The 27,075-nt window shown below is 43.7% G+C and overlaps 1 protein-coding gene across 2 annotated transcripts; it reads left to right on the top strand.

The window, feature by feature from the left end:
* LOC130429107 (membrane frizzled-related protein-like) lies at window positions 1-27,075 on the top strand. Of its 2 annotated transcripts, none has more exons than XM_056757471.1 (10): window positions 1-634; window positions 6,484-6,703; window positions 7,241-7,371; window positions 7,515-7,646; window positions 7,731-7,807; window positions 10,225-10,373; window positions 10,633-10,763; window positions 24,984-25,118; window positions 26,166-26,293; window positions 26,828-27,075. In XM_056757471.1, the coding sequence occupies exons 1-10, from the start codon at window positions 508-510 to the stop codon at window positions 27,050-27,052; spliced, it is 1,455 nt and encodes a 484-aa protein (XP_056613449.1). In that variant the 5' UTR covers window positions 1-507; the 3' UTR covers window positions 27,053-27,075. The 2 variants fall into 2 exon arrangements, with proteins under 2 accessions (XP_056613449.1, XP_056613450.1); XM_056757472.1 differs by lacking the exon at window positions 26,828-27,075 and adding an exon at window positions 26,564-26,602.

Here is a 27,075-nt window from a genome sequence, read left to right as displayed (position 1 = left end):
TAGGCTAAGCCTATTTAGTTTATATTAATTTTCTCAACCTCTATCCTGCTGTTTTTCTCTTCCTCGGTTTCCTTCGTTTTTCTTTTCTCTGCACCAGAAGGATATGTCCTTTTTTCTGACATTATTGAGTTGAAATTCTTCAATCAGTCATACTCGAGCTGTGCATGTATCCTGCTGCAGCAGCCTGTTAACATATTATTGCGTTGTGTTTGCAATACTAGAAATTTCAAAAAGGCAGCAAAAGGCTTGTTGCATAAACCGAGGGGGAAGTAAGGATTAATTCAGATTATTAATGCACTAAATAGTTACTAAATATAGCAGTATACAATATAAATATACATATGTGAAATAGGTTAATTATTAGCTAACTAGTAACATGTTACTGCACAGACTAACATACAATTGCCATCTCTTCCCGACTGTACCTCTCGGGGTTTATGTGGTTAATAATCACAATTATAAATTATTACAAATCATAACTGTTTTGCCTCCTTGCTTTGTATAGAAATGAAGAGCAATAAAGATTGGATGACCCCTACAGATTCCACCAAATTTCCACAGAATCTCTCTTTAAATCATGATCTGAATAGCTCCATATCCTCACTGCCAGAGAAAGAACCTGCATCATTTACAGGTCAGTTCCTTGATCTGCTGTATCAACTGTAAAGATCTTTAACAACTACATTAAATTCATGTGTACATACATTGAAAAGTTTAATATATACAGGAGAGTTTGATGAGTTTCGTTCCTATTGTCATGTAGGTTCACACAGATTTTAAAAAGTAAACTTTTAAGACAGTGAAATTAGTTAGTACTTTACATTCTAAAGGGTTTTCTCTAATACGAATTTGCCAAGACATCAGTCTTTACCTAGAATGTCGAATACATATGAAAAACACATAACATGTGACAGTCCTGTCTTCTTTTCAGATTTTTGTACTTCTATTCTCTTCAGTTCACACTACTAGTTTTCTATGGGCCCGCTCACACTTAATTGAACTGTACCCCGGAGCTTTTTCCCCCCTCACATTTATTTATTGTTTCATTCCTAATACCATTCCAGCGCCTAAGGCTATTTATTATAGCGGAATGGAGAGCGCCTTTCTGAAAATCCAACTCCGCTCGCTCAATACGCTCAGCATCACTCGCTCAAGTACACTACTCGCTCACACTAGCGCCCACATTCTCACAAAAAGACAAAACTCTCTGGGTGTTTCTCACAGCCACTCTCACCCTTTAAAGGACGGTGTTTGGCAACCCGACATTGCGTCATGGCGAGACACAATGTTGAGCATAAACTGCAGCCTCCAGTACTCTCAGATCGACGGTGCGTTGAGCTGCATCGCCAGGCAAGTAAACCAGCAGACCCGATCTCCTCCCCGGGGCCTCCCCACGGCGAGGGAACCCCACTGCCAGCCTCCGTGTAGAACCGGTATCAGCCCGCGTCCTGCATGGCAGCCTGTCTAGGACCCCCGACCTATCTACAATTTCATGAAAGTGTTTACGTCTGACACGCCCAGGCACAGCGCCGTGGCGTTTTCAATAGGAACACAACGTTGAGAGCCGACAGAAAGGGATCATCTTGGTTATGGATGTTACCTCAGTTCCCTGATGGAGGGAATGAGACATTGTGTCCTTATTTTCACAACTCGTGCTGCCCGCTGCAGCAGTCGTGAGAGAATCCTTAGCCCAAAGGTAAATGAATGCAGCTCGTGTCCCCTTTTATACATGGATATCCGGGGATGGAGTCCGTCACAATTTGTCTTGTCTTTTTTGTCTCCTTGAGGAGCGCCAGGAGGGGCTTCTTTCATGATTTTGCCACATCATGTCATGTTTCTCTTTGTCTACTGGCGGAATAATGACAGAACCTCATGTTTTATGTGGAGATAGACAATTCTGGCCCTTATGGCTCTCCATACTCATCGCCGGTCTCGTCTCTGTTCCCGCCCTCTCGTTTCCTTTATTGCTTGTAAATGATTTCATTCCCCACAACTGTTCCCTCTTTGTCCCCTTATTTAATGCCCATGTGCCTTCTGTCTTGTTCTGGATTATTGTGTGGGTGTTTTTGGAATGTTTGCCATGTGCCCGTGTCACCCGACTTGTCCTGAAGTGTCTTGTAAGTCTAATTTAGTTATTTGAAGTCATGTCTTATGTTGTATCTTGTCTAGTTAGTTTAGTGAGTTCTTGTGTAGCTTAGTCGTTCTGTTGGTTTACCCCCTTGTGGGTGTTTGTTTCTTGTTTTGTACCTTTTATTAAAGTCTTTAATTACCCCTTACCCGCGGTCTGTTATTTGGTCCTCTTTTACTATGTTCTTGTCTGCTTCCGCGTTTCATGACAGTGCTACGCAAACGTTGTACATTAAAAGGTGAGCTGTTCGATAAATGAATTCGTATTTTGACACTGTCAAATAATTTCTGTACTCGTTTTAGCAGATTCTATTCTGACAAGCACCTTGTATTGGCGGCTGTACTGGATCCACGTTTTAACTGGCAGAAATCCATAAAATGTGAAAGAGGCAGAATGCAGTGGTGTGAAGTCTGTGGACACAGTCACTGAGGCCAGAGCAGCTCCCAAGAAGGTTCGCATTTTTGGCTCATATGAGGGCAAGTCGACCGTGGTTGACAGTGTGAGAGGCTAGGTGGAGGAGTACCTGGGAAAAAGTGAAAAGGTCCACAGGAAGACATCCTGGGAATTTGGAAAACCAATGCTGGATCTCTTCCTCGACTAGACAAGATCGCCTGCAAAATCTTCAGCATCCGCAATGGTTCTTCCAGTGCTGAGCGAGTGTTTTCCGCTGCTAGATTACTGTCCCGTGCACACCGGATGAGCCTGAAGCCGGACACTTTGTCCAAGTTCATGTTTCAAAGTTTTTTCAAATTCAAAATTTCCCTGCGTCATTATTTTGTAAAAAAATAAACAAGGGGTATAACTTCCATAGTTTGTTTTCTTTAGAAAGTGTTTCTTTGGTTTGATCCATACATAAGTTGGGAGAGGGACAATGTGCAATCCTCAATCAAACTATCCTGCATGTCTTTGGCCTGTGGGAGGAAACCAGAGCACCCGGAGTAAACTCACGTTGACACATGGAGAACATGCAAACTCCACACAGAAAGGCCTTCCAGTTCCAACTGGGGCTCAAACCAGGGACCTTCTTACAGCGCTAACCACTGAGCCACTGTTTCACCCCTAAACACGCATAATAAGCCTCAAACTACACATTACAATGTATTAAACTCTGCTGAGAGAGAGATTGCTTTGTGTATGTTCACTTCAAAGTGGTTGCATCATAATGATGAAAGTGTGCTTGGACCATAAAGTACAGTGTGGGTGCCGTGTCTTCCAGTGTCAAGGTTTTAACTCATCGTAATTTCAGGTATAGAAAGGGTACTATAAGTTGAGGAGAAATAGGAAATGTAGTGCAGTGGTGACAGAAGACGGTGAGGTGAATTGAGTGACAGTACTCTCTGTCAGGTGAGGGAACACTCGGAATCAATTCCGGGGTAAGGATGACTTTATTAGAGTTCGTACACAGGTAATGCAATATAAATATTCGTGATGTTGAACCCGCCAAGGTTCAGAGTCTCTTGCACTGGCTGCGAGGCCAACTGGGAGATCCCAGTATACGGCAGCGCCAGCGAAGGATGTGGAGAGATGATCAGCAGCGAATCACGGACAGGATGCAATAGAAATGTTCGTGATGTTGAACCCGCCAAGGGTCAGAGTCTCTCACGCTGGCTGCGAGGCCAACTGGGAGATCCCAGTATACGGCAGCGCCAGCGAGGGATGTTGAGAGATGATCAGCAAGGACTCACAGGCCGGTTCACTGACGGCACGAAGACAGCCGAAGATCCTGGTGACGGTGTAGGCGTGGATGTAGCCAACAGCGTTCCTCACGGCCACCGTGCCCAGGATTAGATGTCCACCAGTGGGTTGAGAGTGCCGCTTCCTAGGTTTGGAGTAAGTGAGGGATGGCGTGGTCGACTGTGGTAAAGGCAAAGGCCTCGTGGACTCCTCAAGGATACTGAGGGTGTGAAACTAGAGCGGAAAGCAATCCGTAGAGTAAAGGTAATCCACAACCCAAGTATAACCACCATCACACACCAAGATACAGCTGCATAAGACTAGGCTTGGCAAGGCAAGGCAAGGCTGAGCAAGATTTAAACAGGGAAAACTTAAGCGTAAAGGAACTGGGTCAACCAGAGTTGACGATCACTCAAGGGGAGTGAGGAGTGATGGGGATTTAAATAGGGACAAAATTATCGAACACCCGGTGAAAACACTTGTGGAAAATGAATGCTACTGAGTAGCAGCTGAGTGAACACACAAACTGTGAGCACGTGGGGTTGTAACCACCAATCCCCATGTGCTCAGACACAAATACACTAACACACAAACATAGACAAGTGCTCGCTTCAGATCCCGACACTCTCCCCTCATGGAAGGCACTGCCTCACGCCAAACAGAATCCAGTCACGATGACAGCTATGAAGAGGACTCTAAAGCTATGAATGGCTACTTCTCTCCATTGTTTTCTGGGTCCATCGTTCCTTGTGATTCCCCTCTGAGCTTCCGTCAATATCCCCTGTCACACTCTTTTACACTTTGGAAAATGGAAGAACCCTTTTCAGATTTTGAACACTGCACAAACGTTTAGCCAAAATATTTTAAAACGAATCAAAATGTTAAAGGAACATCTTCAAGATTTAATCATAGATGTTAATAAAAATAACAAAATTCAAATGAAACCGCGTCTTGACCAGTGTTTACATCAGGTGAAGTGGTCTTTATACACTTACCTGGTTCTTCAATCGTCTCGATCTCTGCCTCAACCTACAAAGTTAAAAGATGTTCCTGTTTATTCATATTCCCTGTGAAACTACACATACCAGTATCTACACTCTCTATTTATCTGTTGCTTCCTTGCTGTGTAAATAAACTTGTCAAACGTCAACAGTACTTCTCTTCTCTGAGTTTTCCCTACAGTAGGTAGTCAACCTGAATGCTCTTAAAAGCCGCCGTTCAGCCAATACGTGAGGGCGAATGTGAGACACTATGACTATTTTTATAATTATAAATGAACACGGACCGGAGAAGGTAAACTGCACAAGGTGAAAATGTAGCATCAATTATTGTTAATTAGCTAGAACAGAGGCCCGTATGAAGACGTGAATGAAAAAACATATTTTTTTTGCCAAAATATGCAGTTTATCGACCGTTTCATCGCTACTATATTAAAGTGTGACAAAATTTTGTATTGACCTGCGTTTTAATGACAAGCATTGAAATGTCTAAATTCTCTCCATGTCAGTAGGCTACACGCTTTTAAAAGCAGATCACCTTCACTTCTCAGTTGAAGGGGGATGGGAACCAGGAGAGGTGTGAATGACTCACTTTTTGAACAAGCAGAGTTAAGAATTAACGTTTTACCTGCAGGGTGAAAAATAAATGTAAGACACCGTAACAATGATGAGAAACATCATTTCTGAAATATGCTTTTTACAATCATAATACTCCTAATTGATGTAACATATTCAATTATTTTTATTTTACATATTTAAACACTGTAATGACCTCTCGTTTAAATGACAAACAATTAATTGTTTTCATATCTTCTCTATCAATACAGCTCTTTATAAAGTAATCGAGGTAAAAATCCCTGTTTACATTTGAATCTATTTTTAAATATGCCACTTCTCAGTAGACACCTCTTTTGAGTTTTTAGGGTGATTTCTTCCTGTGGTTGGAGGTGGTGGTTGATGGAGGTTGTGTGAGCTGATTATTAAAAGGCATTTAAAGTGCAGGGTTCAGATAACTTGAAAGTATACCCTGGCAACATTTATTTTTAAAATCGCATGGAAAAATCACACTTAAACAACATATTTCCAATCATCAATTAAACCTGATATCAATTATAGCATACATATAGTTTCCTAAACTTAAACTGCACTACAAATCCCCTTTCAAAAGCTGCTTCATGTGAATTGCGAGAGTGCCGTCCCACATTGAGCCTTATTTACAAGTCATTCAAGAACCAAATTATTTTGGCACGCAGGAAAAGGACTATTTCTGATATTTTGGCTGACGATGCGAAAAAATATTCACAGAGAAAGAAACTGGGTAAAGCCGCAATGTCTTGCCGCGTACTGCACTGACCTCATTTTGCTTGGTCGATTTAATATTATGATCAGTTTTAACTTTCAAACAGTAAAATGGTGTTTTGACAGAATAATTAAGAAACGTAAACTTTGAAAAAAATAACTTTAATGTGTAATAAGTGCATAATATAATGATGTTTGAACCACCAAAAAAAACCTGCACTAATTGATTCTGTGACAACGGTGACTAAATCAATAGCTCTTTGTACTTCAATACACAAAATATCAAAATGACAAACAAATCAGATTTATTTTGTCAGTGTTCTTTTCTAAAGTTTACCAGGAACCCACAGTATTTTATGCATGTTTATTTTTCTGCTCTAATAGAATGCGGTGGCGTGTTGATGGCTTCTAAGGGGACTCTCAGCTCACCAAATTACCCCGTCCCATATCCTCCCTATTCCAACTGTGTGTGGGTGATCAGGGTGTCTCCTCCTTTCCTCATACAAATCTATGTGTCATTTTTGGCTGTCGAGGGTCCTTCTCCTTGCTTGTTTGATTGGCTAGAAATCAAAGAGGAGACAGAAAAGATGTCTGTTGCAACAAGGTTTGACCATCAATAATAGACCATTTTCTCATTTTGATAAATGTAATCATCCTAAAATGTATTTTTTTATGACAGTAAGACAGTGCCCTTAGACTCTGAAAACTAAATGTCCTTTAAAGGTTCTTCACAGCGATGCCATAGAAGAACCATTTTTGGTTCCACAAAGAACCATTTAGTCGAATGTTCTTTAAAGAACCATCTCTTTCTTACCTTTTTGAAATCTAAAGAATCTTTTGTTGACACAAATAACTTTTTTGGATATTAAAGGTTCTTTATGGAACCATTTAGACAAAAAAGTTTGTTCTATGGCATTTTGAAGTACCTTTATTTTGAAGAGTGTTGGTGGTCTAACTTCCAACCCTGTGTATGTTCATTTGAATAATTTAATTTTTTATTGATAGAAAATGCTAAGTTAAACACTCCAGGGAATGGGCATAAATACACAAAATACCACAGCTTTCACACTAAAGGGCATGCTTTAGGCAATCGCATTTGTAAGGTAAATGTTTTTGCCAATTAAGATGAACGTCTTCCTAGATTTTGTGGTAACGTGGCACCACCAACAGTGAACACAAATAGCAGTATAGTGTGGGTTTCATTTCACTCAGATGGCAGCATTGGAGGGAATGGATTCATTGCACAATACCATTCTATATTACCAGAACAGAGTAAGCATAATTTATTTATTCTATACATAAACTTCAAAATGATGTTGATGCTATAATAGTATAATTTTAGGTTTGTATGTATGTAGTATGAGCTCTGTAAAACAACGTTGTCTGAGTTGACTTCTCTTTTTCTTTGCGATCAGAAAGCTGTTCCAGAGAGGAGTTTAAGTGTGACAGTGGTCGTTGTTTACTGCCTATTTCTGTCTGTGACAGTCATCCAAATTGTCTGGACCACACAGATGAAGTCAACTGTAGCCAGAAGCACAAAGATTGGCGTAATATACACATTACACAAAGAACTCTAGTTTTGCACTAAAACTTAATTGTGTATAATGCATTAACTGTCCCTTGATTGTTAGTGTGTGGCGGGAAAATGACAGGAAAATCTGGATCATTGTCCAGTCCAAACCACCCCAAGGCTTATCCACATAAACAGGTAGACTTCTATTAGTACATAACTGTACAGAAAAGCACAGATTAAGAAACGGCCATTACATCCTAATGACTACATTCTATGTATGAATATCGATTTTTTAAGATGAGTTGCATCTAGATGGAGAATAAATGGTTTAAATGAACTGGTATTTCCCCTCTTTGGCTGAAAGGTACTGAGCCGTGAGGGAGGAGACTGGGTGGAGGAGGGGTGCGGAAAACACTAGAGATGGTGAAGGTTAGGGTGCTTGTACTGTATATTTGAAAAGGGTTAGCTTGCAGGCAGATCTGGTAATTGGTGAGATTGGTTTATGGGAACCAGCTGGGTTGGTTATCTGATCGTGTGATAGGTCATGGAAAGCCAGCCGGGTTGATTATCTGTTTGGTGGGATAGATCATTACAAACCAGGCTTGTTTGTAATCTGCACGTGCTCTTCCGAACTTATTTAATAAAACATAATTTCACGAGTTTGGCTCACATATAATAATGACTGGTGAGAGGGCTCCGAGCTCGGTAGTTTCTCGGAGAGGGCCCCGGGGCCGGTGTGTGCCCGGACTCGGGTCCTTCCCCAAAAACATACAATTGACGTGGGACAGCAGCCAGAGCAACGCTATCCTCAATAAAGGCAGGCTTGAGGTTGATACCACTTGCTAGTCTGTGAGACATGAGCGAGGCACTGTTGCAGCCGTTCAGAGTCTGGAAAGGTCTCCTGCGGGAGTGACTACTGCGGTAGTGCTGGGTGCGGATAGGGCTTTGTGGGAGCGAATGGGAGAGATGCTGTTCTGCCCTCTGAGGAGAGGGTTGAGCTCCTTGGGAGCAGGTACTGGGGAGCAGGTACTCCTTGGGAGCATGTGGGAAATGGATAGGAAGGCTCAAGCGGGAGCGGCTCTACTGCGGTAGTGATGAGAAAAGTTAGTTGCCTGCCAGAGCATGGGTATGGGAAGCTGCGGCGGCCTCGTGGGAGAGAACTGGGCTCCATTGGAGCGAGTTCTGCTGCAGCAGTGCTGAAGGAAGATAGAAGGCTCACCTGGGAGTGGCACTACGGTGACAGTATGGAGTATAGAAAAGGCTCCTACGGGAGCGACACTGCTGCGGCAGTGCTGAATAAAGAAAGGGGGTCCTGTGGAGCGAAGACAAGTGAATCTGCAGCATCCTTAGAGAAGAGGACTGGGCTCAACGGCAGTGAGCGCTGCTGCACAGTGATGAAGGAAGATAGAAGACTTGCCTGGGAGCGGCACTACTGTGGCAGTGGGGAGTAAGAAAAGGCTCCTGCGGGAGCGACACTGCTGCGGCAGTGCTGAATAAAGAATGAGGGTCTGAGGGAGTGGAGGCAGTGGCTGCAGCAGAGAGAGATAGAAGCGCGGGCCCCTGAGGGCGATCCTGGCTTCGAGATTGGTGTCTGCTGCAGCTGGGAGAGAGAAGGAGAGAAGGAAGCACGGACCATGGGGTTTGAGCAGTGCCGACACCAGCAAGTTGGGAGCCCGGCCGAGTGTCTGCTGCGGCAGTCTGAAGATCGGGGGTGAGTCTCCGCTGGAGTGGCATTTGGTGCCGGCCTTGAATACGGAGATTTGCGTGTACAGCTGAGAGAGCTGGTTACCTTCGCTGGGAAAGATGACTCGGAACAGTATATCTCGTACAGCTCGGCCTTGTTCATCCACCATGAGAGAGCTTGTATCAGGCTCATGATGGTCCATTTGTTGATGTTGGAGATGGTGTTAAGAGCTGAAACGTAAGAAGAACCCAGTGTCGGCTGAGGTGATGATGATGCTCCACGCCTCGGTGTGCGAGATGCGGTGCGCTGAGATCGGCGGGTCTTAGGTGGAGCCGAAGGCTCGTTGAGGCAGCCAGGCCTGTGTTTGCCTGCTGCTCGTTGCTTGGAGAAGCAGGAGGATCTGCCGTGTCAAAAATAGCGTTGTTTGCTTTAATTTCTATCTCTGCCATGATGAAAACACTAGAGATGGTGAAGGTAAGGCTGTTTGTCCATTTGTAAGCGTTTGCTTGCGGGTAATTGGTGAGATTGGTTTATGGGAACCAGCTGGGTTGGTTATCTGATTGTGTGATTGGTCATGGAAAACCAGCCGGCTTGATTATCTGTTTGGTGAGATAGATCATTACAAACCAGCCGTGGTAGTTATCTGAACGTGCTCCTCCCGTACTTAGTTAATAAAACATAATTTTAGGAATGTGTATACACTGTAAAAACTTCAACTTCAAAAGTTAAATCAAACAGGCTTTATAGGTCAATGAATGTTTTATTGAACTGGATGAAATGGTTTCACCAGATTTTTTAGGTTATACAAAATGCAATTGTTATTTACTAAAGTTTTGAACACCTTGTGGTAGGTTGTTAAACAAGACAAAAACATCTATTTTTTTGTTTGTTCTCTTTACAAACTACATGATTTACTGATGTCACACAGGTTTGTACGTGGGAAATATTTGTGGAAAACAGACAAACTATCAGACTGAGTTTTCATAACTTTAGTCTGGAAACACATGATGTTTGTGAGTTTGACTACGTGGAGGTATATGACGGTGCAAACACTGTTGACAACACTGTGCTTGGAAGGTAAGACAATATTTTCACCACCATTGTGGTGTTCAACAGACAACATAACATATTACATAATATCTGAACATGTTGCAAGCACCACTGACATCAGTATTTGTAAGGTTTTTGCAATGGAATCCTCTATCCTTCTACAGGTTTTTAGTCATTATGATGAATGATTTCTACACACATATGTATTTATACATTATTGAACAAGTATCCATGTATTAGCTTCTTGTAGTCTACTGATAATTATTCATCTTCACAAACTCAATAGATACTGTGGATCAACTGTGCCTCCTGATCTTATCTCTTCTGGACCTACCATGACTGTCGTTTTTGTGACAGATGAAGGTGTTGCAGACAGTGGCTTCTGGGCATCATATCAGGCCATATCATTCTCAGAAAGTGAGTAGCACAGTGTAACGTTTTCTTTTTTTTACTTGACTGGATGAATAAAAACAGGCGTTTCGTTTCGTTTTGAAATGGAAACGGCACCAGACTGACAGTTAGATGTCAGCGGCAACTGCTTTTGTGGAGTGGGTGCTGGAGAAAAATGTTCTCTTTCTAGAGACTCTTTTTCTCGGTCTGCCCCACTAAGGACCTCTCCAGCCTCACTCCTGACCAGAGACTATCAAACCATTACCCCGCTGCACAGAGCGTCTGCCCGTCCCCACCGCAGATGGAGAGCCCGTGCCTGCCATGAGCAACGAGGCATCCCCCAGGAGTGCACAGCGCTGATCTTCGCCCTGGAGCCATAGCCTCAGCACCCGTCTGATTAAGTGTTTGAGCCAGCTACAACACACATGCCAGAGGGAGTCCTCATGGAGATCGGGGGAATGGACATAAACCCCGCCCACACTCCTGCTGCTGAGGGTGGGCTACACCTGGCCTTTAGTTTGACCCGATGATGAGGATGATTTCTGCCTCACGGCCTAATGGTTAGAGAGTCAGACTCATGACCAGAAGGTTGCCGGTTCGGCTCTCAGGGCAGGTGGGTAATGACTGAGGTGCCCTAGTGCTCGGCAGCTTACCCCCATTTGCTCCCCGGGTGTACGTGTGTTCATGACTTGCTGAGCGTGTGTTCATTACTCACTGGATGGGTTAAATGCAGAGGTCACATTTAGGGTATGGGTCACCCTATCTGACAAATAAGTCACTTTTATATTCACTTTCATTTAAATAAAATGAACAGCACAAAGGAAACATCCTTATATGGTTCCAATAAATGAACAAACTCCATCAGAGTAGTAGGAATATTTATTTTATCAAGGGCTCTCCATACCTGGTGAAGCTCATGCTCTGAAGATCATGCTTAACCCTTTTTAAGAAGGATTCTTCAACCTGGGGTCGACTTACCCTTTAGGCAATGGTAGACAATCGCCTAGGGCCGCGAGCTACCAGGGGCCTTCAAAAGGAATGGGGGGACTTAATCACTAAGCTATGTCAGTAGCCACGTAGAGCCCCAAGAAATAGTTGGGATATCCCTGTTAATGTTTTACGTTATGACATCTGTACGAAGGCACTCCCCCCCATTATAGATTGGAGTGGACCATTCCAATGTCACCGTATATGCGCGAGACAAGTTCAACACTCTCGAGTAAGTTAACACCGTGGCGGAATTAGTAGAATTACCCATAGCGAGGGTGTGTCACTGTGTGATACATTAGCTGCAAAACAAAGTTAAAATCGCAGGGAAATAAAACAACAAAAAAACGCAGCTACACCAGCGGAGATGGAAACATCCATCCATCCATCGATTTTCTTCCGCTTTATCCGGGTCGCGGGGCAGAAGTCTAAGCAGGGATGCCCAGACTTTTCCCTCTCCCTAGACACTTCCTCCAGCTCTTCCGGGGGGACACCGAGGCGTTCCCAGGCCAGCCGGGAGACATAGTCCCTCCAGTGTGTCCTAGGTCTTCCCCGGGGTCTTCCCCGTGGGACATGCCCGGAACACCTTCCCGGGAAGGTGCAGGGGGCATCCGGAAAAGATGCCAGAGCCACCTCAGCTGGCCCCTCTCGATGTGGAGGAGCAGCGGATCTACTCTGAGCTCCTCCCGGGTGACCGAGCTTCTCACCCTATCTCTAAGGGATCGCCCAGCCACCCTGCCGAGAAAACTCATTTCGGCCGCCTGTATCCGGGATCTTGTCCTTTCGGTCATGACCCACAGCTCGGGTGGAAACATATGATTTACAAAAGATTGTTGCCAAAGTCTCTGCTTTTTCCCCACACAAACTCCACCGCTGCTCCTATAGCAGCAGCGGCTCTCTCTCCCGCAAACACAGGCCTCTCCCGGCCACAAGCAATGATAATGTGCCGGTGAGTATTTCTCCATGAACACTTACAACACCTTTATAATGACTGACGACCAAAAACATCTGTCAAACAAAGAGTGCTGTCCTCTTGGTAGGAGAGGGCCAGTTCAAATGTAGAAAGGTTTCTTTTGACTCCGCTGCGCAGACCGGTGGGCACATAAAGACATAATATAATAACGTCAGTACAGTGCAAACGATTCGTATTGTACGCACTATTACAGAAATTTGGTCACATTTAAATGCATGAAAATTCATAAACCACGAAAAACACACAAAGTGATGGCACACTTTGTATATAGTAATCCAAGATCAGGTTTTTTTTCTGCATAAAGAAATTGGAGGCAATCAAATTTCATGCCGCATCAGACTCTCGTCAAAAATACATGGATAGTCTTCACAAAAAAAACTGCATGCATTAAACAGATTGTCATTTGTAGCTGCAGTTACGCCACAATGGAGGTGCTGTTTCTTCACCAGCACAGAGAGACACTGAAGAGTAAAAGAGCTATATTAGGAGCTGCATTAGCTCTGTTCCACAGCTGTTTAGGTCTTTTACGTTCAATTTCTTGGAAAGGTTTCCTAAATGAACTTGCTGTACATCATTGTAATATATATTTGGGAAGTTGGCTTGTTGAATCTTCGTTATTATGTACACAGCGAGTTCACCAGTATGAACGCACATTGCGATCAGAATGACTCGCAAACTAATGAACCATTATTGTTACACAGAATGTTATAGATCAGTGAATCGTTCAAAGCTCAGTGAACTACAAGAGCGTAGGGTGTGAATGAGCTTTTATCATTTAATTAGACTGGTTACTTTTGGGCCAAAAACATACTGTTGTCATGAATCTCTCTCTGAGACATGGCGTGAGAACCCAAGTGCAGGCAGACACAGACGGTATGATGTAACAACGAAGACTTTTATTATGACAAAAAAACACAAAACAAGGACCCACGATGGGGGAAAACAATACAGGGATAAATATACTTTAAACAGGGACACTGACTTACTAAAACTATTACTAACAAAACAAACACTGGAATAAACACTACACTAACACTGACTACTCACGGGGAAACAGGAACAAGGCACAAGATAAGCAAACAGGAACATCCACAAGTACAGCGACAAGAACATGAACAGAGTAACATACAGTAACATACAGCAACATGTGCAACAAGTAGCAACAAGTAATGCACGAGCAACGAGACAAAGAAACATGAGGACTCTTTATAGGGGAAACAACAGAGGATCGAAACGAGCAACAGGTGCTGGGGATTAGCACTCAGGGAAAGCTGACGAGGGACGAGATGTAGGGAACAATGACAAGACACGAGAAAGATCACTCAATCTCACACAAAACCATAGGTTATGCCATGACTCCACTCAAACAACAAGAATAAACATGACATGATAGTGGAATCATGACATAAGCCCCCCCTTTAATGAACACCTCCAGGTGTTCACCAAGGGGTAACTAACAAGACAAGACTAACTTAGACAAGGACAAAAACCAGACAGACAAGGCAAACATTCTTTTGACTCCGCTGCGCAGACCGGTGGGCACATAAAGACATAATATAATAACGTCAGTACAGTGCAAACGATTCGTATTGTACGCACTATTACAGAAATTTGGTCACATTTAAATGCATGAAAATTCATAAACCACGAAAAACACACAAAGTGATGGCACACTTTGTATATAGTAATCCAAGATCAGGTTTTTTTTCTGCATAAAGAAATTGGAGGCAATCAAATTTCATGCCGCATCAGACTCTCGTCAAAAATACATGGATAGTCTTCACAAAAAAAACTGCATGCATTAAACAGATTGTCATTTGTAGCTGCAGTTACGCCACAATGGAGGTGCTGTTTCTTCACCAGCACAGAGAGACACTGAAGAGTAAAAGAGCTATATTAGGAGCTGCATTAGCTCTGTTCCACAGCTGTTTAGGTCTTTTACGTTCAATTTCTTGGAAAGGTTTCCTAAATGAACTTGCTGTACATCATTGTAATATATATTTGGGAAGTTGGCTTGTTGAATCTTCGTTATTATGTACACAGCGAGTTCACCAGTATGAACGCACATTGCGATCAGAATGACTCGCAAACTAATGAACCATTATTGTTACACAGAATGTTATAGATCAGTGAATCGTTCAAAGCTCAGTGAACTACAAGAGCGTAGGGTGTGAATGAGCTTTTATCATTTAATTAGACTGGTTACTTTTGGGCCAAAAACATACTGTTGTCATGAATCTCTCTCTGAGACATGGCGTGAGAACCCAAGTGCAGGCAGACACAGACGGTATGATGTAACAACGAAGACTTTTATTATGACAAAAAAACACAAAACAAGGACCCACGATGGGGGAAAACAATACAGGGATAAATATACTTTAAACAGGGACACTGACTTACTAAAACTATTACTAACAAAACAAACACTGGAATAAACACTACACTAACACTGACTACTCACGGGGAAACAGGAACAAGGCACAAGATAAGCAAACAGGAACATCCACAAGTACAGCGACAAGAACATGAACAGAGTAACATACAGTAACATACAGCAACATGTGCAACAAGTAGCAACAAGTAATGCACGAGCAACGAGACAAAGAAACATGAGGACTCTTTATAGGGGAAACAACAGAGGATCGAAACGAGCAACAGGTGCTGGGGATTAGCACTCAGGGAAAGCTGACGAGGGACGAGATGTAGGGAACAATGACAAGACACGAGAAAGATCACTCAATCTCACACAAAACCATAGGTTATGCCATGACTCCACTCAAACAACAAGAATAAACATGACATGATAGTGGAATCATGACATAAGCCCCCCCTTTAATGAACACCTCCAGGTGTTCACCAAGGGGTAACTAACAAGACAAGACTAACTTAGACAAGGACAAAAACCAGACAGACAAGGCAAACATAACAAGAGGCAAACACGACAAGATAATGCATGGGTTGGGGTGGGATAATAAAAATAACAAACAAGGGAGGGGGGGTGGGGGCAGACAAGAAAACATGGGTAGTCCAGAAGGGGGAGGGCTGGGTGGGGAAGTTCCAGCCCTTGGGGACGCGCCAGGGCGCGGAGCCCCAGGAGGCTTGACAGGAGTAGTCCTGGGGGGAACTGTCCTAGTCCCCTGCAGGACTATAGGGCTGGACCACGGCTGGAATGCCGGGCTGGACCAGGGTTGGAAGATCGGCTGGGCAGCCGGACTTGACGGCGGCTGGGCAGCCGGACTTGACGGCGGCTGGGCAGCCGGACTTGACGGCGGCTGGGCAGCCGGACTTGACGGCGGCTGGGCAGCCGGACTTGACGGCGGCTGGGCAGCCGGACTTGACGGCGGCTGGGCAGCCGGACTTGACGGCGGCTGGGCAGCCGGACTTGACGGCGGCTGGGCAGCCGGACTTGACGGCGGCTGGGCAGCCGGACTTGACGGCGGCTGGGCAGCCGGACTTGACGGCGGCTGGGCAGCGCTCTCTGACGGCGGCTGGGCAGCGCTCTCTGACGGCGGCTGGGCAGCGCTCTCTGACGGCGGCTGGGCAGCGCTCTCTGACGGCGGCTGGGCAGCGCTCTCTGACGGCGGCTGGGCAGCGCTCTCTGACGGCGGCTGGGCAGCGCCCTCCGGCGGCTGGGCAGCGACCTCCGGCGGCTGCTGGGCCGGGCTCGGTGCCGGACGGACCGTCACTTTCCCACAGCGCCCCCCCAAAAAATATTTGGGGTTTGACACCACCGGACTCGGGACCACAGGACTCGGGGAACCCGGAACTGTTGCCGGTTGCTGAACTGGGCGACAGGACAGCAATTTCGGCCTGGGACGTCCTCAACGTGGCCTTCTCCTCCCACTACGGTCAGTCTGGCCCACGGCTGACTCAGCCGGGCCAGTGGGGAACCGAGGGAGTACCGGGAAGGAGGACTCCCGCGACGTCGTCCTCGAGTCTCTAGCCACCCACTCATCTTGGACTCCACCAGAAGGGCTGGCGACCGTGGAGCTCGAGCCAGAGGGTACTGACTCCCCAAGGGCAGCGGCGGCCAGGACGATACCCTCCGCAGCGCTCGACCGTGGGGTGAAAGTCCCATGTGGAACCTCACCCCCGGGATCGCTACGGTTGGCCACGTACCTGACCATGTCCGCAAACCCCAAGGGAGCCAGCAGCCTCTTCTCTGACGGTGTGAGGCGCCGGGTGAGGCAGCAGTTGAAGATCGTCTTCAACTCCTCCTCACCAAACTCGGTCACCTCCGCCACCGCCGAGAATGCCCTGGCGAACTCCTGGTCACCATAATTCCCCTGGCGGAATCCAAGCATCAAGTGGGCCTTGCGAGACCGCAAGGACAACGTCGTACCGTCCATGCTGCCTACTGGGTTCTGTGTTGGCTCGTGCATTCTGTCATGAATCTCTCTCTGAGACATGGCGTGAGAACCCAAGTGCAGGCAGACACAGACGGTATGATGTAACAACGAAGACTTTTATTATGACAAAAAAACACAAAACAAGGACCCACGATGGGGGAAAACAATACAGGGATAAATATACTTTAAACAGGGACACTGACTTACTAAAACTATTACTAACAAAACAAACACTGGAAAAAACACTACACTAACACTGACTACTCACGGGGAAACAGGAACAAGGCACAAGATAAGCAAACAGGAACATCCACAAGTACAGCGACAAGAACATGAACAGAGTAACATACAGTAACATACAGCAACATGTGCAACAAGTAGCAACAAGTAATGCACGAGCAACGAGACAAAGAAACATGAGGACTCTTTATAGGGGAAACAACAGAGGATCGAAACGAGCAACAGGTGCTGGGGATTAGCACTCAGGGAAAGCTGACGAGGGACGAGATGTAGGGAACAATGACAAGACACGAGAAAGATCACTCAATCTCACACAAAACCATAGGTTATGCCATGACTCCACTCAAACAACAAGAATAAACATGACATGATAGTGGAATCATGACATACTGTGACATCCAGCGGCAAAGTGCTTGGATCTGAGGCTGGAGAAACCTTTTGGGGCGGCTGTGGTAGCTGCGCCTATGCGAAAGGAATGGCTAGAGAAATGTTCTGCGGGGATGCCAGATTGGAGCAAGATTGTTTTGAGATGATTTGGAACCAAAAACGTGAGCCTGGACAACTGGAGTCGTCTATTAAGAGTGGGTCGGATGGGGATTTTGCCTGTGATCTTCTAAAATTTAGGTAGGCAAGGAGGGTTTGGTAAGGCTGGACGGGAGATTGAAGGATGAATATGTAGATGAAATTGCCGCTTTTAAATTCATCTGTCTCACTTTGCTTGAAGTGGAAGGAGATTGTTTCTGCTTGAATAATGCTAAGTCAGAGATGGTGGGGTGGACTGAAGGGATATAGTTGGACATGGTGGTCATTTCAGAGCATCTGAGAAATCCAAAAAAGGCCAGAGGGAAAATGGCATCAATTGTGCGGGCGGTGTGGGTGGAGTGGCAGCCTCTGCGGAGGGTAAAAATGAATTTGGTCTATATAACCAAAGTTAAAGGTTGTCTTGTGTCCGGGCGGGTGAGTTGAGCTCTTTGGATTCCTTTGATGAGCATGGATGCTAAATAACTGGCTATAGCTGGGCAGGTTCAGTTGATAATTTGTTTGTGGAAAAATTGGATTCCGCTTAGGTACCGTTTAATTGAGCTCGCTTAAAGGTTTTTGTTGATATTCAGGAAGGATATGAATGAGATGATGGTAAGCAGCGAGATCTCAGAAAAGGACATGTTATATGTTGACCTAAAACTCCTCCACACGGTTAGGTAAGACTGAAGGGTCCTGGGGGAGACAGCTTGGATGATAGAATTGAGGGAAGAGTCTAGGAGAGTTCTTAGTGAGTGATTTATGGGAATATCAATTCCGAATAAGGAGGTATTGGTGTTGGTAGGGGGTCCGCTGCCAGCCGCCTGAATTTCTGCAAGAATCTGCGACCTGATGCTTGCTGAGACGGGAGGTGGCTCCAGGGACAGGGCGTTGGGCAAGTCAGGCAATGCTGCTGCAGATGACAGTGAGAAGGAGGGACGTGCCTGAGAGAGAGAGACATGAGAGAGGGAATAACGGCCGCTGGGGCTGCTTGCGGGGACAATCTCATGCTACTGCCGTTGTCCTGGCCGGGGACTAGAGGGAAAGCGGGGAAGTCTGATCCCGCGTTGCCAGTGGATGCAGCCTCGCACTGGAGTTTGACGGTGGGGCAGCGGGCTATTGACCTGGGAGGGGATTGGAGGAGGAAATCGGGAGGATATGTGGGTGAGCCAAGGCCAATTACAGACCTGCATCGGCCTTACCTGTCGCCTTCGATGGAGTGGCAGGCTGTAATACCAGCAGTCTCCCGGTGAACAAGCCAACACAGCACGTTGGCAAGGAACCACAACTCCAGTAATGTATAAATGGAGAAAAAAAACGTTTTTCGTTGAGTATAACAAATGTTAAAATTGATTCCTATGTGATTTCTTATTTTCATTAAATTAAAAAAGTATTTTCCTTTCTAGCCTAGTTATATGACATTTACATTTAGTCATTTAGCAAACGCTTTTATCCAAGGCGACTTACAGGTGGGGTAAGCAAAAAAAGCAATTGGGACAGCATAAGGAAAACAAAAGTATTTTTTTTTAAAGAGTAGAGAAGAAATAGAAGTTAGAACTGATCAGTCAGATGATTATGATTGTGTAATTGTTTGAACATACAAGGTTAACGGTTGCTTTGATGTAAATTATTCTATTATTTCTAACTTCACCCTATCTCAAAACTTGCATAAACGAACTGAGACCTGTGGTGAAATTTGATCGTAGCAACCACTCCCGTCCATATTAATAAATGCCAAATTTTGCGTGTAAACCACCGTACACCCAGTTTTCAGTCTTCCGCTTGTTTCATAAATAAATACTTCTTAGTGTAATTATATTTGGATTACTACAAAAACTGAGAATTCTTTTACCCGACCAGCTTACATTCCGGGAAAGGAAAACACAACTGCCCAAAGGATAAGAGAAAATGCCTCTTCTGGAATCTACTTGCTGCACAAACTGCCACAGACTTTTACAAAGGATTGCAGTTCTTGAAACAAAGTTACTTACGAGACCACCAAACCAGACGGAGCACACAACGGAGCTTCGTCATGGACACCCTCAGCATACCGGTGAGTCCCATGAAACTAGTGCTCCTCGACAGGTAGAGAAACAAGCCGATCGACTTACTAATCGATGGCACAAACAGGGAGCGAGACCCAAAGGCACTCGAGACATCAGACTGTCACGAGCATCACATATTACTGCAGTAGCATCCTCTACCCCAGATACAGCTCTGACAAGGATTGCAAACACTAGTCTCCTACCACCGCCTATACATCTTGAGAACAGATTTGAAGTGCTAATGAATATAAATGAGGAATCCCCAAACGTGATGAATGTGATCGAACACAGACTGAATGGGCCAGTAGCTAACACTGATGCTAACTGGCGCTCAAGGTTGAGCAGACACCGGCACTCCGCTCAGAGAGCAGCAGAGCCCAGGACTCTGATAGTGGGGGACTCCATAATCAGAAACATTAGCGGCAGGGATACAACTACGTGCTGCCTTCCACAAGCAACAACTTCTGATGTTAACAGGGAACTTCAGAATATTCTGATGAAACATAAAACTGCAAATCAACTCATCATTCATGTGGGGAAGAATGATATTCATAAAGAGCAGTCAGAACTCCTTAAGAAGGATTTCAATGAACTTTTTGAAACACTTGAAAGACTGAAAGTTCAAACATTCATCAGTGGACCTCTCCCAGCAAGAGGAACAAACAGGTTTTCACGGTTACTTGGGCTAAATACGTGGCTGCAAAAAACCTGCAATATAAAAGGAGTGAACTTCATTGACAATTTCAATCTTTTCTGGAGTCAGAGACAACTCTTTCATCGGGATGGGCATCTCCCAAACAAACTTGGTTCATGTAGTAGAGTAGGCGGGGCGAGACCGTGGTTCGAGTCCGGTGAGTAATTGTGAATTAGCGCCAGCTGTGCGCACACCGGGCTCGAATCACGTAGGAGATGGGAGCATAAAAGGAACGAGCGACCGGACCGTCGAAGAGAGAGGACCGGGCCCGAACTTGTGTTTGTATTTATGTTTATGTTATTTCGCCGGCGGTCGTCCGTGAGGGGCCGCCGGCTGTTTTTATTTCTGTTAATAAATGTTTAATGTCTGCCGGTTCCCGCCTCCTTCCTTCCCTTTTATTGAGATTTGTTACAGTTCAATAGTGTTAAAGGATAATATTTACTTCTCCCTCAATCCTTCTGCAGTTTGTGCCAATCCACTCAATCTGAACGGCACACACACATCTGGACATAGTATGAATGACCATGGGACTTCACTTCAGCAGCAAAATGGACATGATAACACCACTCCACCACAACAACCTCTGCTCACGGACACAATCTCAGCTGAGCCCTGCCCACAGAGCTCATCACAGACAGACATATCAGAACTGCTTGAAGATTCAGCACCCAAGGACGACTTCCTGGAAAACAGCCAGGGAAGCCAGGACAGCATATCACAACCTCCGATAACAGCAGAGCAACGGGACCTTTCACCAGACACCTTTTCCCTCTCACCAGCCTCGCCCCTTCTGTGCTTCTCACAGAAAATGGAAGAACTGGTGTATGCTGGAACCAGACTATCCCACTCTTTTGCTGCAAGCCCCCAGATAACAACCAAAAAAAGACAGGCTCCATTACCACCGACTTCGAAGCCTGCAGCAAAGCTTGCGGGCCCAGCTCGCCCTACCGCTCCTGTGAGAATTCTTCGGTCTCTGCCACAACGCCAGGCCCCACACCTTCCTTCATCTGCTCGAGGTGAACCGAAAACAACTGATACCAGCTCTCAGTGATGTGTGTCGGGTCCCCGTTTTGATAACAGTAACTTTCTCAAATGTTTACAGAACAAGCGGGAACCCAGTGTGCCTGCATCTTCCTCTATTGCTGTTCTATTACAAGATAGAAAGTCTAAGGCCTTCAATAGCCGTACTGCAAACCTAACTAATCTGGTGCCTATTACACGTCGAACTAATATTGCTGTGGGGATAAGTAAGACTGTTAAGTTAGCACTCCTTAACATCCGCTCACTTAAAAATAAATCACTTCTAGTCAACGACTTAATAACCACAAACAATCTGGATTTTATGCTTCTGAATGAAACCTGGCTAGAAGACAGCTGCAGTGCAACAATCCTAAATGAAGCAGCCCCCCCTAACTTTACTTTTATAAGTGTTTGCAGAGCTGTTAAGAGAGGTGGGGGTCTAGCTGCTCTTTTTAAAGATATCTATCAATGTAAGAAAAAATCATTTGGGAATTATTTGTCTTTCGAATATCTGGGTATTGTGTTAAAAGGTGCTCCACGCATTTTACTTAACATTATTTACAGGCCTCCAAAATACTCTCCAGCCTTTGCTGAGGACTTTACAGAACTGTTATCGACAATTACCTCAGAGTTTAACTGTTTTGCCATTGCTGGAGATTTTAACATCCACATAGATAATGCAGAATCCAATATGGCAAAAGAAATCAATACTGTTTTAAAAACTTTTGATCTTACTCAGCATGTACATGCACACACAATCGTGGGCACACTCTAGATTTACTTATCAGTAAGGGTCTAAACATTTCATCGATTGTTATCAAGGATTTAGCACTGTCTGATCATTTCTGTATTTTCTTTGATATATTGATCTCTCCTGCCACTGAAGCTAGGTCTGTGTCTGTCAAGAAGAGATGCTTAAATGAGAACACTAGTGTACTATTTATGAAGGCTATATCCTTAACACCAAGCATATCTGCAGACTCTGTTGATTTTCTCCTTGATTCCTTTAACTCAAAAGTTAAAACTGTAATTGATGATATTGCTCCTGTGAAAGTCAGGAAGAAGAGTGGCAGACAAAAAGCACCTTGGAGAAACTCAACAGCAGTGCAAAATATGAAAAGACAATGCAGAAAAGCAGAACGCATATGGCGGAAGACAAAACTTGTAGTCCATTATAACATCTACAAAGACAGCCTACATGCTTTTAATATGGAACTAGGCAAAGCTAGACAGACTTTCTTCTCAAATATTATAAACAGTAATTTAAACAACACACGCACTCTTTTTGCTACTGTAGAGAGACTGACAAACCCGCCAAACCAGATTCCCAGTGAAATGCTCTCAGACAACAAGTGCAGTGAGTTTGCTTCTTTCTTCTGTGAGAAAATCAATAATATCAGAAAGGTGATCAGCACATCCTTGAGTTGCCCTGGGGTTAGACAGATAATCAAACCACCTGAGAAAGTTGTTACTATGTCTGACTTCAAAGAAATTGATGGCACAATTTTGGAAGAAACCGTACAACACCTTAAAACATCAACCTGTTCTCTTGACACACTTCCCACATCATTTTTCAAAAGTGTGTTAAACAGCTTAGAAGCAGATCTTCTAGAAGTGGTAAATGCCTCACTTCTCTCTGGGAGTTTTCCAAACTCCCTGAAAACTGCAGTTGTAAAGCCCCTCCTGAAAAAGAACAATCTGGATAAGACCATATTAAGCAGCTATAGACCGATCTCAAATCTTCCTTTCATAGGCAAGATCATTGAAAAAGTTGTCTTCAATCAGCTGAATAAATTCTTATGCGCGAATGGATACTTTGACAATTTTCAATCTGGTTTCCGACCACACAGCACAGAGACAGCGCTCATAAAGATAATAAACGATATTCGCTTAAATACTGATTCAGGCAAATTATCAGTGCTGATACTACTCGACCTCAGTGCTGCATATAAAACTGTCGATCATAACATACTTCTTGACAGGCTGGAAAACTGGGTGGGGCTTTCTGGGATAGTCCTAAAATGGTTCAGGTCATACTTAGATGGGAGAGGTTATTATGTGAGTATAGGACATCCATGACATGCGGAGTCCCTCAAGGCTCAATTCTTGCGCCAATCCTGTTCAACCTGTATATGCTCCCAATGAGCCAAATAATGAGAAAGAACAAAATTGCTTACCACAGCTATGCAGACGACACACAGATCTACTTAGCTCTATCGCCTAACGATTACAGCCCCATTGACTCTCTGTGCCAATGCATCGATGAAGTCAACAATTGGATGTGTCAAAACTTTCTTCAATTAAACAAAGACAAAACTGAAGCAATTGCATTTGGAAACAAAGATGAAGTTCTCAAGGTGAACGAATACCTTCACTCTAGGGGTAAAACAATTAAAAATCAAGTCAGGAATCTTGGTGTGACACTAGAGTCAGACCTTAGTTTCAGTAGTCATGTCAAAGCAATAACCAAATCAGCATACTACCATCTGAAAAATATTGCAAGAATTAGATGCTTTGTTTCCAGACAAGACTTAGAGAAACTTGTTCATGCTTTCATCACCAGCAGGGTGGATTACTGTAACGGACTCCTCACTGGCCTTCCCAAAAAGACCATTAGACAGTTGCAGCTCATACAGAACGCTGCCGCCAGGATTCTGAGCAGAACTAGAAAATATGAACATATCACACCAGTCCTCAGGTCTTTACACTGGCTCCCAGTTAAATTTAGGATTAATTTTAAAGTATTATTACTGGTATATAAATCATTCAATGGCCTAGAACCTCAATACATTGCAGATATGCTCAATGAATATAAACCCAACAGATCACTCAGATCACTAGGATCATATCAGCTAGAAATACCAAGGGTTCACTCAAAGCATGGCGAATCTGCTTTTAGCTATTATGCCAGCCGCAGCTGGAACCAGCTTCCAGAGGAGATCAGACGTGCTCCTACAATAGTCACTTTCAAATCCAGACTCAAAACGCATCTGTTTAGCTATGCATTTAATGAATGAGCACTGTGCCAATGTTCGTCCGACTGTCTGTACTGTACTGTATTTTACTTTTATAAACTGTTTTAATTACTCTTATTTCTTTTTATTATTTTAATTTCTTCTATGTAAAGCACTTTGAATTGCCACTGTGTATGAAATGTGCTATATAAATAAAATTGCCTTGCCTTGCCTTGCCTATTTAGCCTTAAACAAACATTCTTACAAATATTCTTGTATCCAGCTAAATAAAGGAATGTATAGGCCTACAAGTTTGCAACAACTTGAGGGTGAGAAAATGATGACAGCATTTTTGAGTGAACTATCTGTTTAAGGCTAACATATTTTTACTAAAAGGAAGAACACGACTTTGTTTTGATTTCATGAGGACTAATCAAGTAAATTTCTTATGTCTTTCTGCTTAAAGAAAAATGCAGTCCAGAGCAGTTTTCCTGCAGCACTGGAGAATGTCTTCACAAGGACTGGCTGTGTGATGGATGGAGAGACTGTCCAGATGGTGCAGATGAACACAACTGTGTAAACACAAGCTACCCTTCTTTCAGTGAGAATGCATTAGATATCATTTTTTTATTCTTACGAGTCTGGCTTCCTGATCTTGATCTTCTACTGTTAACAAGCTTTCTCAAAGACAATATAAACATTCACAAAACAATTTGAAGTATAGCCATAACAATATTATGTATGGTGGGGGGGGGGGTGCTCTTATAAGTGAAGGGTCTTCACTTATTCTTCAGCTTCTTAAGAGGCTCAGATTTTGGGAGTAAATGAAGACTTATGTTGAGTCTTGCATCCAACAACAAAACCCCTTCTTGATTTACAAAACATTCTTGTAGCTCTCTGTAAGTAGTCCAGCGTGAAAACACTGGCGGACAGTGTACAACTCAAAGAGGGATGGAGACAGCAGTCCATCAACAGCCATAAGTAGGCTTTAATCAATGGTGACGTCAGGTTACTGAGAGACAGCTTGTTCAAGAGGACTGTTGAGGTTTATTGGGTATTTAAAAAAATAATTTTTATAATTCTAGGGTAGTTCTGTAAACGCACTTCTGACCAAAATTTTTGTTCAAACAACATTTAAATGTGCATTTTCTGCTTTAGGGGGCCTTTAAAGAAGCACAGAATGAATAAAGATATAGCCCAAAAGAACCCAGACACAAGGAAAAAGGAGAGATATCATGTGGGATATTAAACAGACCAAAAGAGACCACTAAAATTATTTTTGAAATTAAGGTTTACACCTTTAACCTAATTATTTGTTTATCTCAGGTTAGGTAAAGTAAAGCAAGTCTGACCTAAATCATAAGCATTTTAAAAAATACTTACAATTTGGACAGAAGTCTCCTCCGTGGTAAGTTCTCAGTTAAGGTTTTATTAAACACATCATTAGCAGACACATTTCTCAGCAAGTAGTATGATAATATATAAAATATCTTGCAACAAAAGATATTTTGTTGCAAGATATTGGTTATCAATTGCCTCAGAAAACATTATAATATAATACGCTAGAAACTGAATGATTAAATGTTTCTCTGAAAGAAATGCAAATGATAATGACATAATTTGAAAACTTTGTCTCTTTGTCTCTTAGCTTCATCTTGTGAGTCCATCCAGGTAGAAATATGCGGAGGTCTAAGCTATAATCTCACCTCATTTCCAAACATCTGGCTTTCTATTTCTGATCAGAAAGAGGCTGCATCCCTTCTGCAAAAGTATAGGGTGAGAAAGTGTGTTCACTTCTCTTTAATTCCTTCCCCGCCATAGACGAGTTATCTCGTCATTTAAAAATCAACCGTTCCCCTGCAAAAGACAAGTTATTACTGTAATCGGTGTTTGAACTGTTGTACAGCAGGTGGCGCTGTTACACACCTTTAAAAATAGTACAGAATCTCTAAACCTAAAACGTATATATTTGATCTGTTTTTAATGATTTTTCTGAGTCTAAAATGGGTGGAGGATTTGACCAATTTTTTTTATTATCTCCGCTAGTTTAATTAAAGTGATGCATTTTGAAGAAACCTACCCACATCTAAGGGGAGATAAAAAGAACAAATGAAGATGGAAGAATATGGTTTCCTTAGTTTGGAGAGACTTGCAAGCAGAGCCTTGCACTGGCTGGCAACTTTTTTTAGGGCTGGAGGGGAAAGAGTTAATCATTTAAAGTGTTCTGAACCCCTGTTTGTCATTTAAAAATGTATAATTTTACATTAGTACAATTGTAAAATTAGTACATTTGTTCTTATTTGGTTGTAGATGCTGATGGAGTTTGCATGTTTTGATGCTCTTCGCCAGCTAGTATGCGGTATGTTCTTTCCCAAATGTAGCCCACAAAGTGGAGTTGTGAAGCCATGCCAGTCTATCTGCTCGACAGCAGAGCAACAATGCAGTGAAGCCCTGAATGTTCTTGGCTTGAACTGGCCCTTCAACTGTCAACTCCTGCCTGATTCACAGGATCCCATGCAGTGTTCACTTCCCTAGGACACTCCACAACCTCAAAACTG

Source organism: Triplophysa dalaica, chromosome 9 (genome assembly GCF_015846415.1).
Source record: "Triplophysa dalaica isolate WHDGS20190420 chromosome 9, ASM1584641v1, whole genome shotgun sequence".
Taxonomy (NCBI): Eukaryota; Metazoa; Chordata; class Actinopteri; order Cypriniformes; family Nemacheilidae; genus Triplophysa; species Triplophysa dalaica.
Note: the sequence above shows the minus strand (reverse complement) of the source record. Positions and strands in the feature narration are given on the sequence as shown.

What these genes read in the sequence shown, in the direction of transcription:
- LOC130429107 (XM_056757471.1), top strand. Translation starts at nt 508, where the DNA reads ATGAAGAGCAATAAAGATTGGATGACCCCTACAGATTCCACCAAATTT. An exon ending in AAGATGTCTGTTGCAACAAG is followed by an intron (nt 6,704 to 7,240) that starts GTTTGACCATCA and finishes ACGTCTTCCTAG; the next exon opens with ATTTTGTGGTAACGTGGCAC. An exon ending in CACAAGCTACCCTTCTTTCA is followed by an intron (nt 25,119 to 26,165) that starts GTGAGAATGCAT and finishes TTTGTCTCTTAG; the next exon opens with CTTCATCTTGTGAGTCCATC.